Raw genomic sequence first — 17,567 nt, 5'->3', positions numbered from 1 at the left:
AGGGGCCTCGCACAACAAGATTGCTCATCAATCCTCTCTCATTACACAACACCCAGTCTAGGATGGCCAGCTCTCTAGTTGGTTCCTCGACATATTGGTCTAGAAAACCATCCCTTACACACTCCAGGAAATCCTCCTCCACCGTATTGCTACCAGTTCGGTTAACCCAATCTATATGTAGATTAAAGTCACCCATGATAACTGCTGTACCTTTATTGCACGCATCCCTAATTTCCTGTTTGATGCCACCCCCAACCTCACTACTACTGTTTGGTGGTCTGTACACAACTCCCACGAGCGTTTTCTACCCTTTGGTGTTCCGCAGCTCTACCCGTACAGATTCCACATCATCCAAGCTAATGTCCTTCTGTACTATTGCGTTAATCTCTTCTTTAACCAGCAACGCTACTCCACCTCCTTTTCCTTTCTATTTATTCTTCCTGAATATTGAATACCCCTGAATGTTGAGTTCCCAGCCTTGGTCACCCTGGAGCCATGTCTCCGTAATCCCAATTACGTCATATCCGTTAACAGCTATCTGCGCAGTTAATTCCTCCACCTTATTACGAATGCACCTCGCATTGAGATTCAGAGCCTTCAGGCTTGTTTTTTTAACACTCTTTGTCCTTTTAGAATTATGTTGTAATTTGGCCTTTTTTGATTTTCGCCCTTGATTTCTCTGCTCTCCACTTTTCCTTATCTCCTTTCTACCTTTTGCTTCTGCCCCCATTTTACTTCCCTCTGCCTCCCTGCAAAGATTGCCATCCCCCTGCCATATTAGTTTAAACCCTCCCCAACAGAACTAGCAAACACTCCATCTGGGACATCAGTTCCGATCCTGCCCAGGTGCAGATCGTCCGGTTTGTACTGGTCCTACCTACCCTAGAACCGGTTCCAATGTCCCAGGAATTTGAATCCCTCCCTTGTGCACCATTCCTCAAGCCATCTTAACTATCCTGCGATTCCTACTCTGACTAGCACTAGGCACTTGTAGCAATCCTGAGATTACTACCTTTGAGGTCCTACTTTTTAATTTAACTCCTAGTTCCCTAAATTCAGCTTGTAGGACCTCATCCCATTTTTTACCTATATCGTTGGAACATATATGCACCACGACAACTGGCTGTTCACCCTCCCCCTCCATAATGCCCAGCAGCCGCTCCAAGGCATCCTTGACCCTTGCACCAGGGAGGCAACATACCATCCTGGAGTCTTGATTGCGGCCGCAGAAATGCCGATCTATTCCCCTTATAATAGAATCCCCTACCACTATAGCTCTCCCACTCTTTTTCCTGCCTTCCTGTGCAGCAGAGCCACCCATGGTGCCATGAACTTGGCTGCTGCTGCCTTCCCCTGATGAGCCATCTCCCCCAACAGTATCCAAAGTGGTATATCTGTTTTGGAGTTGGATGACTGCAGAGGACTCCTGCACTACTTTCCTACTACTGCTCTGCCTGATGGTCACCCATTCCCTATCTGCCTTTACTTGTGGTGTGACCAACTCACTAAACATGTTATTCATGACATTCTCAGCATCGCGGATGCTCCAGAGTGAATCCATGCGCAGTTCCAGTGCCGCAATGCGGTCTGATAGGGGCTGCAGCAGGTTACACTTCCCACACACATAATGGGACACTAGAAGTGTCCCTGATTTCCCACATAGCACAGGAGGAGCATGACATGGGTCTGGGCTCTCCTGCCATGACTTAACCCTTAAATTAACTTAACTTGGCAACGATGCCAAAATTTCTTACTGATACGAAAAAGAAAATGAACATTTATTGGAGTATTTTTACCAGTTCATAAACTGGAAAGAATAACTCAATCAATTTGCCCACATTCTAAAAAGTAAGATCCTGATGGGGCTGCACCTGTGACTGATAGGTTGGATTCTATCTGAGGAACTGTGTCCAGGACTGGTCATCATACTGTTGTTAGCATATTATTGCTCTTGAAATGGTGCAGAATAAGGCAACAAATATATCAGGGAGCCAATTTTAGTTTGCTGTGGTGATCGTGCACTCGTGCTCATCCTGGCCCTGCAAAAATGAAAGAAAAAAAACATTGTCTGTTTTTGTAGCAGCCTGCAGCTCGAAGGACCACTGATTCGGCCGCTAAATGTCAGGGATCAATGGGCTGGTGTGCGTCACCTGCCCTCCGCCCATTTGGTGCATGAATATCATGTTTGGGTCCTACAATGGGAATAGCACTTCGATTGAAATATTTAAAAAAGGCCCTTGCCTGTTTTGGGCGGCCAGCCGTTTTCCAGGCCAGTTTGAAAAATCAGGCGGAAAGTGGGTGAGAACTTTTCCCAAATCTTCTTTTGCCTATCACCCTGTTCTTCAGCCCGCTGCCATTTTAACGGCACACTGTTCACAATCAGCCAAGGCTCCTATCACCAACCTCGTGAATACAAGTAAATTGGGGCCCTGTGGGGCAACTGTCGTTTTTACTACAAATCACAGCTGTCCTGCCAATAAAACCGTTAATTAAAAGTTTCAAAAATATATCTGTAATTAGCTTCTCAAGAATCAGTCTTCTCAAAAATATTATTCAAAAGTTTTATTTTCTGTGCATTGTGATGGGTTTCCCATGCGTTGAATTGGCTGATCAAAAGAATATATTCATTCTTGAAAAATTTTCAAGTTTCTCTTACTCTGTAACACAGGTTCTTACAATATCTTAAAAATGAAAGTCTCATTAAGAGTCAGGATGTGTTCACTGTTCTCCAGTACATTTCGTACAGCAAGTGTGGGAAAACTATGGCTTGGGATTGGATACGACTCAATTGGGAATACTTGGTGGAAAGGTAGGATCATCTTTTCTTCCATAGTGCAAATTTGATTGTAGGTAAATGTACATGTGTAGATGTGATTCTCCCCATTTTACCATGTCTTACACCAAATTTCTGACCATGTAGCTTTAGTTTCTTGATCAAATTTATGTTTCTCTCCAGTTATTAATGGTCAGTTCCACAGGTATTGTTCAGTTGAATCTTAATTCTTCTCAATACCAATTTAACTCACAGAATATGCAGTGGAATACCTAAAATACTATTTTAAAATATATAATTTTAGAGGTGAAATTCACAATTGGAATGATGTGGTGGGTGATGCTGGGAGACATGCCATGTTCAAGTGTCTAAGTAAGGATGGTCTCCATTAGGAGGCCTGTTTTTCTAGGATTTCTCTTTTTAAAACTTAACAGTTGAACTTCTATTTCTTTTGCTAAACTAACAAAGAAAGACATGCATTTATATAGTGCCTTTCATGACCTCAAGATATCCCAAAGCGCTTTACAGTCATTAAATACTTTAAGAATAGTCAATGTTGTAATGTTGGTAATGCAGCAGCCAATTTGCACACAGACAGCAACGTAGATTCATAGAATAGTTACAACACAGAAGGAGGCCATTCGGCCCATCAAGCCGGTGTTGGCCCGCGGCAAGAGCACTTCAGCTAGTCCCACTCCCCCGTAGCCCTGCAATTATATTGCCTTCAAGTACTTATCTAATTCCCTTTTGAAAGTCACGATTGAATCTGCCTTCACCACCCTTTCAGGCAGCGCATTCCAAATCCTAACCACTCGCTGCGTAAAAAAGTTTCTCTTCATGTCACCTTTGGTTCTTTTGCCAATCGCCCTACTGACACTTGATCTACTTCATTCCCCAAAACCAGATCCAGCAATGCCTCCTTCCTCGATGAGCTGACCACATACTGATCAAAAAGGTTCTCCTGAACACACGTCATAAATTCTTTCCCCTCTCTACCCTTTACACTATACTATCCCAGTCTATATTAGGATAATTCAAGTCCCCTATTATTACTACTCTATAGTTCTTGCCCGTCTCTATAATTTCCCTGCAAATTTGCTCCTCTATATCTTTCCCACTAGTTGGCAGCCTATAAACATAGAAACATAGAAAATAGGTGCAGGAGTAAGTCATTCGGCCCTTCGAGCCTGCACCACCATTCAATAAAATCATGGCTGATCATGCAACTTCAGTACCCCATTCCTGCTTTCTCTCCATACCCCTTGATCCTTTTAGCCATCAGGGCCATATCTAACTCCCTCTTGAATATATCTAACGAACTGGCATTAACAACTCTCTGCGGTAGATAATTCCACAGGTTAACAACTCTCTGAGTGAATAAGTTTCTCCTCATCTCGGTCCTAAATGGCTTGCCCCTTATCCTTAGACTATGTCCCCTGGTTCTGGACTTCTCCAACATCGGGAACATTCTTCCTGCATCTAACCTGTCCCGTCCCATCAGAATTTTATATGTTTCTATGAGATCCCCTCTCAGTCTTCTAAACTCCAATGAATACAGGCCCAGTCGATCCAGTCTCTCCTCATATGTCAGCCCTGCCATCCCTGGAATCAGTCTGGTGAACCTTCGCGACACTCCCTCAATAGCAAGAATGTCCTTCTTCAGATTGGGAGACCAAAACTGAACACAATATTCCAGGTGAGGCCTCACCAAGGCCCTAGTAGTCACCTCTATTATTTCTTAATTTCTAACCAAATAGATTCCGTCTTGCCCCTCCAAGACATCCCCTCTCTCCAGCACTGTAACATTCTCCTTAACCAATACTGCCACACCATCTCCTTTCCTTCCCTATCTTTCTTGAATACCTTGTATCCCGGAATATTTAAAATCCAATCCTGCCCCAGATCTCTGTTATTGCCACAACATCAGATTCCAATGTGGCTATTTGCGCCTGTTGCTCACCAACCTTATTTAGCAGGCTTTGTGTGTTTACACACATGCACTGTAAATCTATCTTGGACCTTCTTGTATTCTTTTAGTCTGACCCCATAAAATACCATACTATTTCTTACTCTAGTGCCCACTGTCTCTCCCAATCCTTTGTGCACTTTGTTTCTCCTTTCTACATCCTGGTGCCCATCCCCCTGACAAATTGTTTAAACCTCTCCAACAGATCTAGCAACCGCTCCCTGTGAGGATATGGTGCTGTCTCAGCTCCCACTAATTAGCACCTATGCAAGACACTTACAGCTGACTGACCGTTAACTGCCACTGACCCGCAGTTAACTACAGTTTTTTAAGTTCTAGGTTAAATTCAAAATGTTCAACTAAATTCCATCTTTTACAGCTAATACTTACCCAGTACTCACCAGATACTCCCACTCTCTCCAAGTTCCCAATTTAGCACTCTGTTTAGAAGCACTCTGTTTAGGATTACTCTGCAGCCCATGACCTCATGCTCTTTTTAGTTGTTGGTATACATATAGCCCTGATTTTCTGAGTACATGCTGCCAATGGAGAGTCTTACATGTCAGGAAACCGCAGCTAATACGCCCACCATTACCTCATATGCGTAGCATCGAACTGGCAGGGCACACTCAAATCTTCTCGGCTGCCTTTTAAAGATGAGATTTTGGAATAAGGCCATCATGGAGCTGTATCCTGGAGCAGTTCTTTAAATAACTGCTTGGTAAACTTCTATTTTGTTCATCTTTCAGATACACAATTAACGATAGAAATCTAGGACGACTAATTTCAAGAATATCAAGATCATTTAATACCCAACTCAGTTTGTGGCAGGTAAGCAGCAGGAAGTCTATCTTAAAAAGCTCTTATTGTTTGCGTCAATAGAGTTCACAAATCACGAGGAGACATGGTACATTTGACAAGACATACAGAGAAGTATCCTGATTGTTACGTACAGTTTGCGAGCGCTACTCAGATATTAGTCATGTCAGTTTTTAGTAGGTGTCATGGACTGAAGCGGGAGGAGGGAAGATGGGATCAGGGCAGATCAGCTATTGAATGTGGAACGTGGGGGCCAGGAGGCTTAGGCATTTAGGAGGGTGGTGGGTATTTAGCAACTTAAAGACATTAGTCTTATGACGAAGTATTCGAAGAACCTGGCATCGACCAAGGCACCGGACATGTCAAAGGCACACCCAGCCCAGTTGACCTTGCAAAGTCCTTCTCACTAACATCTGGGAACTTGTGCCAAAGTTGGGAGAGCTGTCCTACAGACTAGTCAAGCAACGGCCTAACATAAAATCAAATTCCCAGAATCATACCTTTTAGCCAACATCACCATCCCTGGGCATGTCCTGTCCCACCAACAGGACAGACACACCAAAGCTTGTGGCACAGTTGTATACTCTGGCCCTGGGTGTCCTCATCATTGACTGCGAACCCCATGAAGTCTCATGGCATCAGGTCAAATTAGCAAGGAAACCTCCTGTTGATTACCACTGACCATCCTCCCTCAGCTGATGAATCAGTACTCCTCTATGTTCAACACCACTTGGAAGAAGCACTGAGGGCAGCAAGTGCGCAGAACGTAATCTGGGTAGGAGACTTCAGTCACCAAGAGTGACTCGTTAGCCAAGAGTAGCACCACAACCGACCGAGTGGGCCGAGTATAGAAGGACATAGCTACCCGTCGGTGGCAAGTGGTGAGAGAATCAACACGAGGGGAAAAACTATTTGATTTCGTCCCTACTAATCTACCTGTTGCAGATGCATCTGTCCATGACAGTATTGGTAGGAGTAACCACCGTACAGTCCTTGTGGAGATGAAGTCCCGTCTTCACTCACCATCGTGTTGTGTGGTACTACCACCGTGCTAAATGGGATAGATTCATAACAGATATAGCCACTCAAAACTGGGCATCCATGAGGTGCAATCAGTCATCAGCAGCAGCAAAATTGTATTCCACCACAATATGTAACCTCATGATCCAGCATATTCCTCACTCTCACATTACCATCAAGCTAAGGGACCAACTCTGGTTCAATGATGAATGTAGAAGAGCTTGCCAGGAGCAGCACAAGGTGTTCCTAAAAATGAAGTCTCAACCTGGTTAGCGCCCCAGAGGGGCGGTAATACATCTCGAAATGCGTACCGCCCTGGCTTCCAGTGCCCCGCCGGGAAATTTGATGCCGGTTTTGTGGCGATACAAAACATTACTGCCTCACTCTATAATTTCATTCAGATTACGACGTCAGTCGTCGTGGAACATCCCGCTAGTACCCCGGTCGCAAAATTACATGGAAACGCCTCATTTAACATCCGCCCCAAATTAGGCCTTAAAAGCCAGGTACATCCATGGTCGATTGGTGCTATGTGCAGCGTACTGAAAGGGAGTGAAGAGGATCATAAATCAGAGGGCACATTGAGTGGCACACTTTCACTCCGGACGCTGCTTGAACCTCTGACTTTACATCTGAGCACTGATCTGCCATTATCGGGTCCTTACAGCTTGAGTGAAATAATTTAATGGCTACATTACTAGTTCGCCATTGTCGCCTACTCCATGCTGTGGTTAGGCAGCGTGAAGGTTAGAAGGTTGTTGGCCATGAATGAGGAGAGGCTGTGGACGTCTGGACAGGAGGCCACACCCCCCACGAGGTGACAGGAAGCAACGCTCATGCCTCCACCTCTCTGAGGAGTAGTGTGTGAGAAGGATGCGCTTCTGACAGGAAGTACTGAGAGAGAGAGATGCCATCTCCTACAGGCAACTTGCAGCCTCACATTGGGAGGGGGAGAATAAGGAACAGGAGCCTGGTGAGGCTCCGAATGGCCAGCCACACGAGGAGGAGCACCATCCACGGTGGAAGCAGCGTGGCAATGCTGCCAGTGCAAGAGCCACTCGTCAGCGACTCATAATGCATCGGGTCTCTTGAATGGAGGAAGATGAGAGATGTAGCTAATATGTGCCACCATAATGCCACATCTCCATTAAAGTCCACAATCATACTCCAGACTCCAATGCAAATGGTTAAAGTAACATTTTAATCACTTCACCAACATGGTGGCTACAAATCCACAACCAAAGCCCTCCCCAGCAAGTAACAAAACAATACAGGTTCAGGTGGGGATTGTCCCATGAGGAGTGATTGAGGAGATTAGCATATATTCCCTAGAATTTAGAACAATGAGAGGTGATCTCATTGAAACATATAACAGTCTTACAGATCTTGACCGGGTAGATGCTGGGAGGATGTTTCTCCTAGTTGGGGAGTCGAGAACTATGGATCACAGTTTCAGAATAAGGGGTCGGCTATTTAGAACCAAGATGAGGAGAAATTTCATCACTCAAAAGGTTGTGAATCTTTGAGCATCCACAGGGTAGAGAATTCCAATCATTGAGTATATTCAAGACCGAGACCGATAGATTTTTGGATATGGGGATGGTGCAACAAGCTGGAGTTAAGGTAGAAGATCAGCCATGATCTTATTGAATGACGGAGCTGGCTCGAAGGGCCAAAGACTTACTCCTCCTATTTCTTATGTTCTTAGTTCTTGTGTTCTTAACCTGAGGTTTTAACTTAGCTGTGTTCATGATTGTGCTGGCAAGAAAGAATCAGACACAACAGCAAAGTAGGAAGGCACTAAGGTTCTTTAGTAGCTTGCTATCTTTTTCTAACTGGCAGATGATCCAGATGTATGTGTGGAGTGTGAAACAGTTGAAGGATGCATGTTGTCACTGCTGGCTGGGAGAACTGAATGGCTGCATGGAAAACCATATTTTGGTTACAAAGGCAAAATACTGCAGATGCTGGAAATCTGAAATATAAACAGAAAATGCTGGAAATGCTCAGCAGGTCAGGCTGTAGCTGTGAAGAGAGAAACAGAGTTCACGTTTCAAGTTGATGACCTTTTGTCAGAATTGGAAAATGTTAGAGATGTAATAGTTTTTAAGCAAGTACACAGACAAGGAAAAGGGAGGGTGGCGAGGAGAGGAAAGAACGAAAGTGAAGGACTTTGATGAGGTGGAAGGCAGGAGTGATTAAATGACGATAGGGATGATGGTGCAACGCAAAAGGGGGTGGCAATGAGATAAGTAAAGAAACAAAAAAATGGCTCTAGAGAAGGTGTAAATGGCAACAACAAAATCAGTACCAATACCTGCTGTCTAAAAAATGGCAGCAGTGTTTATGATCTGAAATTGTTGAACTCACTGTTGAGTCCAGAAGGTAGTAAAGTGCCTAATTGAAAAATGAGGTGCTGTTCCTCGAGTTTCATTGGAACCGTGTAGGAGGCCGAGGACAGAGTGGAAGTGGGACAGAGAATTAAAATGGCAAGCGACCGGAAGTTCCGAGTCACATTTATGGACTGAATGGAGGTGTTCCGCAAAGCGATCATCCAATCTGCATTTGATCTCCCCAGTGTAGAGGAAACCGCATCATGAGCAGCAAATCAAGAGTATTAAAAAAAAGAGTAAAACTGTCTACAGTAATGCACACAGTGTCCATAATAAAAAAGAGGAGCTGGAGGCAATCATGAGTTGCAAGGATCCAGACATGGTAGGGATTACTGAGACATGGCTATAGAAAAATCAGGCTTGGGAATTAAGCATTGCAGGGTATAACTTATTTAGAAAAGATAGAGAAGGAAAAAGGGGAGGTGGAGTAGCTGTACTTATTAGGGATAATATAATGGCAGTAGAAAAAAGTGATGCAGCTATCAATAAGACAGAAATAAAATCCATGTAAATACAGATAAAAGATAATAAACGATCAATCACACTAATAGTCTACAGACCACCTAATAGTGGAAGGGAGGTGGAGGAAGAAATACGAGGACAAATTAGGGAAATTCGTAAAAAAAAACATAATCATGGGCGATTTGAACTACCATGATATTAATTGGACAGAAGAGGTAGGCAAAGAGGATAAGGGAATCGAGTTCCTGCAATGTGTACAGGGCTCCTTTCTAACACAATAGGTAAAAAGCCCATCAAGGGAGGATTCATTATTGGATCTAGCAATGGGGAATGAACCAGAGCAGGTAAGAGAAGTAAAAGTTGAAGAACATCTGGGCAATAATGACCAAAGTATAATATGCTTTAAGATAATGGCCCAGAAATTGCTTCCGACCTAATTTTTTTTTCAAAAGTACCTGGTGGTCCTGAAGGAAGAGAGAAACAGAGTTAACGTTTCAAGTTGATGACCTTTTGTCAGAATTGGAAAATGTTAGAGATGTAATAGTTTTTAAGCAAGTACACAGACAAGGAAAAGGGAGGGCGGCGAGGAGAGGAAAGAACGAAAGTGAAGGACTTTGATGAGGTGGAAGGCAGGAGTGATTAAATGACGATAGGGATGATGGTGCAATGCAAAAGGGGATGGCAATGAGATAAGTAAAGAAACAATAAATGGCTCTAGAGAAGGTGTAAATGGCAACAGCAAAATCATTACCAATACCTGTGTACAGTCTGAGGCCTCCATTCACAGCCCAGTGTATGGACTCACACATCGCAGGAACGTAAGCGCAACTTGGGATCACGTGGGCCTGGACCACCAATGAACATGGAGTATTCTCATTGACAATAATGGGACCTCTGTTTATACGAGCTCCCAATACTATCAATGAGAATACCACCAAAACACAGAAACACAACACAATAAATTAACACCTCACATATTTAAAATTAATTGAAATTAAAAACAAAAAAAACATTATTTTTTTAAATATATTTTAATAGGGTAAAAGTAAACTTACCTTGATAGAAAAATTAAATTTTATCCATCTTTTAAAATTCTTGCGCTGGTAAAAGCAGGCTGTATGCTTTTACCAGGCGTAAGAGTTTGAAGGACATTCGCTGGGCAGGAGTTAGGCAAATAACCCAAATCTCTGCGCGCGAATGTCCTTCTCCCGTGGATGAGTGCGAATGCTGACTCTTGGCGCATGCGCATTGCGCGCCAAGAACAGACATTTGCAAGGCCTCTTCGAGTGCGTGCGCGCACATCGTACGCACCCAGAGAGGCTGCAATTTACGGCCCAATAATTGAGAAGGACGTAATTATGATGCAGACTAGGGTAATAGATTGCAGAAATGATGAACTTAAGGGACTGAGAATAGAACTTCGGAAAATAAAACAACAATATTGGCAAACAATGACGTAGAACAGCAATGGCAAACATTTAAAACTGTGTTCAGCAGAGTCCAGGAAAAATACATTCTGCTAAAAAACAAGAACAAGTGAAATACTAATGAGACACTATGGATGAATAAAGCCATAAGGGAAAAATTGAGGGTAAGGAAAGAGACATACATGAAGTACAGGGACAGCAGGGGAGAGCAAGATAAGGGAGAACATGAAGAGATATGGAGCGAAGTCAAAAAAAACAATTAGGAAGGCAAAGAGGAACTATGAAACTAAATTATCAAAGAACATAAAACAAAATAGTAAAATATATTTCAGGCACATAAATAAAAAAGGGAAGGTTTGGTTGGGAATAAGGGATGGACAGGATAACAGCACAAGCAGTGATAGAGAGATGGCAGAAATATTAAATAATTATTTTGCTTCAATATTTATCAGGGAGATGGAACAGGTGAACATGACATTGGATGATGAGATGAGTAAGGAGATAACTACATTTAAAATAAAAAGAGGAGATATGTTAAATAAACTAATCAAACTCCGAGGAAAAAAACCCCAGTCCGAATGGATTACATTCTCTCATTTTAAAAGAGTCTGGGAAAGTGATAGCCAAGGCATTATTACTAATATTTAATTGTTACAAAAAGATGTAGTGCCAGAGGACCGGTGGATAGCTAACGTAATACCTATGTTTAAGAAGGGTCGATATTTCCAGCGAACTATAGACCAGTCAATTTAGCAGCGGTGGTAGGAAAAATAATGGAATCCGTACTAAAGGAGAAAATCGAAGAACATCTAGAAACCCAAAATATAATAATGAATAGTCAGCATGGATTTCAAAAGGGAAAGACTTGCATGACCAACCTCATTGAATTCTTTGAAGAGGTAACAGAGAGAGTAGACCAGGGTAATGCAGTAGATTAATTTATCTAGATTTTCAGAAAGCCTTCGATAAGGTACCACATAATAGACTAATGAATAAGGTCAGAGAATGCAAATTCAGGGGACAAGTAGCAGAATGGATATCCAGCTGGCTTCAAGACAGAAAGCAGAATGTAGGGGTAAAGGGTAGCTATTCACAGTGGCAGCAGGGGGATAGTGGTGTTCCACAAGGATCAGTGCTGGGACCATTGTTGATCACAACTTATATTAACGATTTTGACTTTGGAATCAAAAACACAATTTCTAAATTTGCAGATAACACCAAATTGGGTTATATACTGTCAATACTGAGGGGGACTGCAACAAATTACAGGAGGACTTTAATAAACTTGCAGAATGGGCAGAAAATTGGCAAATTAATTTCAACACCAATAAATGTGAGGCATTACATTTTTGTAGGAAGAATAGGGAGGTCACTTATTAATTGGAGGGCAAGAGCTGGGCTGGGAAGAGGAGAAAAGGGATCTGAGTACAAATACACAAATCACTAAAAGTAGCGACACAGGTTAACAAAACAATTAAAATAAAAAAGCAAACCAAGCACATGCATATATTTCTAGAGGGATAGAATTGAAAAGTAGAAAAGTTATGCTAAACTTGTATCGAACCTTGGTTAGACCCTACTTTGAGTACTGTGTAGAATTCTGGTCACCATTTTATAAAAAGGATATAGAGGCACTGGAGAGGGTGCAGAGAAGATTTACAAGGATGATACCAGAAATGCACGGGTATACCTATTCGGAAAGGATGCACAGGCTAGATCTCTTTTCTCTTGAAAAAAGAAGGCTGAGGGGTGACCTAATCGAGGTCTTTCAAATTATGAAAGGTTTTGATAGAGTGGATACAGAGAGAATAGTAATAATAATAACTTTTATTTATATCGCACCTTTAACGTAGTAAAACATCCCAAGGTGCTTCACAAAGGTGTTACAAGACAAAACAGATAAATTTGACACCGAGCCACAAAAGAAGAAATTAAGGCAGATGACCAAAAGCTTGAGGTAGGTTTTAAGGAGCGTTTTAAAGAAGGAAAGAGAGGTAGAAAGAGAAGGAAAGAGAAGAGAGGAGGAGGAACTGAAGGAAATCCTTATTAGGTGGGAAATTGTGTTGGGAAAATTGATGGGATTGAAGGCCGATAAATCCCTGGGGCCTGATAGTCTGCATCCCAGAGTACTTAAGGAAGTAGCCCTAGAAATAGTGGATGCATTGGTGATCATTTTCCAACAGTCTATCGACTCTGGATCAGTTCCTATGGACTGGAGGGTAGCTAATGTAACACCACTTTTTAAGAAAAGAGGGAGAGAGAAGATGGGTAATTATAGACCGGTTAGCCTGACATCAGTAGTGGGGGAAATGTTGGAATCAATTATTAAAGACGAAATAGCAGCACATTTGGAAAGCAGTGGCAGGATCAGCCCAAGTCAGCATGGATTTATGAAAGGGAAATACTGCTTGACAAATCTTCTAGAATTTTTTGAGGATGTAACTGGTAGAGTGGACATGGGAGAACCAGTGGATGTGGTGTATTTTACTTTCAAAAGACTTTTGACAAGGACCCATACAAGAGATTGGTGTATAAAATTAAAGCACATGGTATTGGGGGTAATGTACTGACGTGGATAGAGAACTGGTTGGCAGACAGGAAGCAGAGAGTAAGAATGAACGGGTCCTTTTCAGAATGGCAGGCAGTGACTAGTGGGTTGCCGCAGGGCTCAGTGCTGGGACCCCAGCTATTTACAATATACATTGATGATTTGGATAAGGGATTGAGTATAATATCTCCAAGTTTGCAGATGACACTAAGCTGGGAGGCGGTGTGAGCTGTGAGGAGGATGCTAAAAGGCTGCAGGGTGACTTGGACAGGTTAGGTGAGTGGGCAAACGCGTGGCAGATGCAGTATAATGTGGATAAATGTGAGGTTATCCACTTTTGTGGCAAAAACACGAGGGCAGAATATTATCTGAATGGCGGCAGATTAGGAAAAGGGGATGTGCAACGAGATCTGGGTGTCATAGTACATCAGTCATTGAAAGTTGGCATGCAGGTACAGCAGGCGGTGAAGAAGGCAAATGGTATGTTGGCCTTCATAGCTAAGGGGTTTTGAGTATAGGAGCATGGAGGTCTTACTGCAGTTGTACAGGGCCTTGGAGAGGCCACACCTGGAATATTGTGTTCACTTTTGGTCTCCTAATCTGAGGAAGGACGTTCTTGCTATTGAGGGAATGCAGTGAAGGTTCACCAGACTGATTCCCGGGATAGCAGGACTGGCATATGAGGAGAGACTGGATCGACTGGGCCTGTATTCACTGGAGTTTAAAAGGATGAGAGGGGATCTCATAGAATCATATAAAATTCTGATGGGACTGGACAGGTTAGATGCAGGAAGAATGTTCCCGATGTTGGGGAAGTCCAGAACCGGGGGACATAGTCTAAGGATAAGGGTTAAGCCATTTAGGACTGAGCTGAGGAGAAACTTCTTCATTCAGAGAGTTGTTAACCTGTGGAATTCTCTACCGCAGAGAGTTGTTGATGCCAGTTCATTGAATATATTCAAAAGAGAGTTAGATATGGCCCTTACGGTTAAAGGGATCAAGGGGAATGGAGAGAAAGCAGGAAAGGGATAATGAGGTGAATGATCAGTCATGATCATATTGAATGGTGGTGCAGGTTCGAAGGGCCGAATGGCCTACTCCTGCACAAATTTTCTATGTTTCTATGTTCTATGAGAGGTGGAGAGGTTTAGGCAAGGAATTCCAGAGCTTAGGGCCCAGGCAGCTGAAGGCACGGCCACCGATGGTTGAGCAGTTATAATGAGGGATGTTCAAGAATCCAGAATTTGAGGAGCACAGACACCTTGTGGGCTTGTGAAAATGAAAAAGATTACAGAGATAGGGAGAGGCAAGGCCATGGAGTGATTTGTAAACAAGGATGAGAATTTTGAAACCAAGGCATTGTTTAACCGGGAGCCAATGTCAGTCAGAAAGCACAGGGGTGGCAGGTCTGATATATGAGGAGAGACTGGATCGACTGGGCCTGTATTCACTAGACTTTAGAAGGATGAGAGGGGATCTCATAGAAACATATAAAATTCTGACAGGACTGGACAGGTTAGATGCAGGAAGAATATTTCCGATGTTGGGGAAGTCCAGAACCAGGGACATAGTCTAAGGATAAGGGGTAAGCCATTTAGGACTGAGATAAGAAGAAACTTCTTCACTCAGAGAGTTGTTAACCTGTCAAATTCTCTACCGCAGAGAGTTGTTGATGCCAGTTCATTGGATATATTCAAGGGGGAGTTAGATATGGCCCATAGATCATGGCTAAAGGGATCAAGGGGTGTGGAGAGAAAGCAGGAAAGGAGTAATCAGGTGAATGATCAGCCATGATCTTATTGAATGGTGGTGCAGGCTCGAAGGGCCGAATGGCCTACTCCTGCACCTATTTTTTATGTTTCTATGGGTCAATGGTTGTTTTTTGTGGACAGGGAAGATGATAGCAGATTTGAAGAAGAAGGGAACAGTACCAGAGGAGAGAGAACCATTAACAATGTTGGCTAACGTGGGAGCCAAAAAAGGAAGTTGGGTGGTCAGCGGTTTAGTGTGAATAGGGTCAAGAGAGCAGGAAGTGGGTCTCATGAATAAGGTGAGTTTGGAGAAATCAAAAGGGGAGATCAAAGAGAAACTAGAGAAAGATATGAGTTTAAGGCTAGGGCAGATGGGAGCCTCAAATGAAGTTTGGCCCTGTGGGTGAGGTGAAGGAAGGGAACTCCCAGAGGCAGCTGATCAGATGGTCTCGATCTTTGAGACAAAGAAGTATTTGAGCTCCTCACACTTGTTGTTGGAGATGAGTGTGGTGGAGACAGGGGAGAGGGGTTTAAGGAAATTGTCAGCAGTAGAGAATAGTAGCCAGAATGTTTCCACTTGTGGGGAAGACCATAACTAGAGGCCGTCAATACAAGATATTCACCAAGAAATCAAATAGGGAATTCAGAAGAAACTTCTTTACCCATAGAGTGATGAGAATGTGGAACTCACTACCAAAGGGAGTGTTGGAAGTGAATAGTGTAAATGAATTTAAGGAGAGGCTACATAAGCATATGAGGGAGAAGGGAATAGAGGGTTATGCTGATCGTTAGATGAGGAAAGATGAGAGGATGCCTGAGTGGAGCACAAACGCTGGCATGGACTGGTTGGGCTGAATGGCCTGTTTCTATGCCGTATATCCTATGTAATATTAAATTGTCAGATGTACAAGTAAATCATTGTTTCACCTGAAAGGAATTGTTTGAGGCCTAGGATGGTGGGAAGGGAGATGGTGAAATGACATGTGTTGCATCTCCTGCATTTGCATTGGAACGTGCAGTGAGAAGGGAAGCAAGTGTTGGGAAGGGGAGCGGGTGATGGAAGAGTGGTCCAGGGTGTCGCGGATGGAACAGTCCCTTCGGAATGCTGAAAGGGGAGGGGAAGACTTGTTTTGTAGTGGCATCGTGCTGGAGATGGGGGATGATGATCCGTTGAATGTGGAGTCTCATGGGGTGGAAGGTGAGGACAAGGAGAGCCATATCGTGGTTCTGAAAGGGAGGGAAAGGAGTTATTACTTTGGTTAACAAATTTTTAATTCCGCAATACCCAATTTATGTTTTTTTTCATTTCAGATGAAAGATTTCTTTGCAAAATATCCAAATGCTGGAGCAGGAGAGATTCCTCGTAAGCAAGCTCTTGAAACTGTGCAGACAAATATAGAGTGGTTAAAGAACAACAAGGTTGAAATCGAAGAATGGCTGCAGTACAATTCCTAACAACCCAATGATGGTGCAAAACATCAATAGGAACACAATCCTCTCTGTATAAACACAATGCACATTTGCATCAACAGCTTTCGGGGCAGCATTGTATTTCTTTTGCTGGAAAATTTTACAGAAAAGGATGGATATTTTTGCATAAGTATTGCTGTTTTGTAAAAAAATTTTTTAATTATTGCCTGGTAAACCAATATTGATTGTGCAAGAATTCAGGTGCCATCTTTTGTTTTCCTAATGGAACTATTGTGCCTTATGATGACAGTGTTTATAATCCATACAATCTAACTAGAATAAGTCATACATTGTAATTCTTGCAGCACATACAACAAAGGAGAATACTACTGCCGAAAGAAGATTTTTAAAATAAATAAAATGTGAACATTTTATGCAATCGGTACGGATTGTAGCTGTTTTTATTTGAATCTCTAATAGTGGATGTTTTCTTTGTTTAAAGGTATAAAAATGCTTTCCGGTGACCCGAATATGTCAGCTTAGTTCTATAACTAACATGGGGGTAATTTTAACTTTTGGCGATAGTGTAAAATGGGCGATATCAGATCGTCCGGATAATTGGAAGAGTTGATTAATGGCCAGCAATGAAAGAGAGAGCAGACATTGGGGGTTAAATTGGTTACCTCCCGAAAACATGCGTGGGGCTCGTGCTGCGTGCTCATTGTAATGATTTATATGTGCAGCCAGTACTCCCCACACTGTTCCTTTGCTATATGCATCAGCAGAGGGCCCAATATTGTTTCTAAGTTGTACTAAAAACTAGCCTGCACCTTTTAAAGGGGAGGTGAACTGTGGCTGGAGCAGAGGCTGGAAGTCATTCGACAAGTTAATCTGACCTGAGAAAGAATGAAGAATGGCTAGCCAAGGGAGACACCGAAATGCTTGGTGGATTGTTAGAAAGCCTGCGCTCAATGTCAAGGAGCATGGAGGAATCCGGC

At 42.8% G+C, this 17,567-nt stretch overlaps 1 protein-coding gene across 2 annotated transcripts in view; it reads left to right on the top strand.

Annotated features, from left to right (window-relative positions):
* Positions 1-16,971, top strand: part of enpep (glutamyl aminopeptidase) — a 124,053-nt gene extending 107,082 nt beyond the window's left edge. For both annotated transcript variants that reach the window (XM_070864169.1, XM_070864158.1), the window contains 3 exons: positions 2,669-2,809; positions 5,489-5,570; positions 16,471-16,971. In XM_070864169.1, coding sequence (XP_070720270.1) covers positions 2,669-2,809; positions 5,489-5,570; positions 16,471-16,614 — 367 coding nt within the window. In that variant the 3' untranslated portion in view covers positions 16,615-16,971. The remainder of the gene's footprint in view (positions 1-2,668; positions 2,810-5,488; positions 5,571-16,470) is intronic.
* The last annotated feature ends 596 nt before the right edge of the window (positions 16,972-17,567 follow it).

This window comes from Pristiophorus japonicus, chromosome 2 (assembly GCF_044704955.1).
Source record: "Pristiophorus japonicus isolate sPriJap1 chromosome 2, sPriJap1.hap1, whole genome shotgun sequence".
NCBI lineage: Eukaryota > Metazoa > Chordata > Chondrichthyes > Pristiophoridae > Pristiophorus > Pristiophorus japonicus.
The sequence above is the reverse complement of the archived record's forward strand: the minus strand, read 5'-3'. Positions and strand labels throughout refer to the sequence as shown.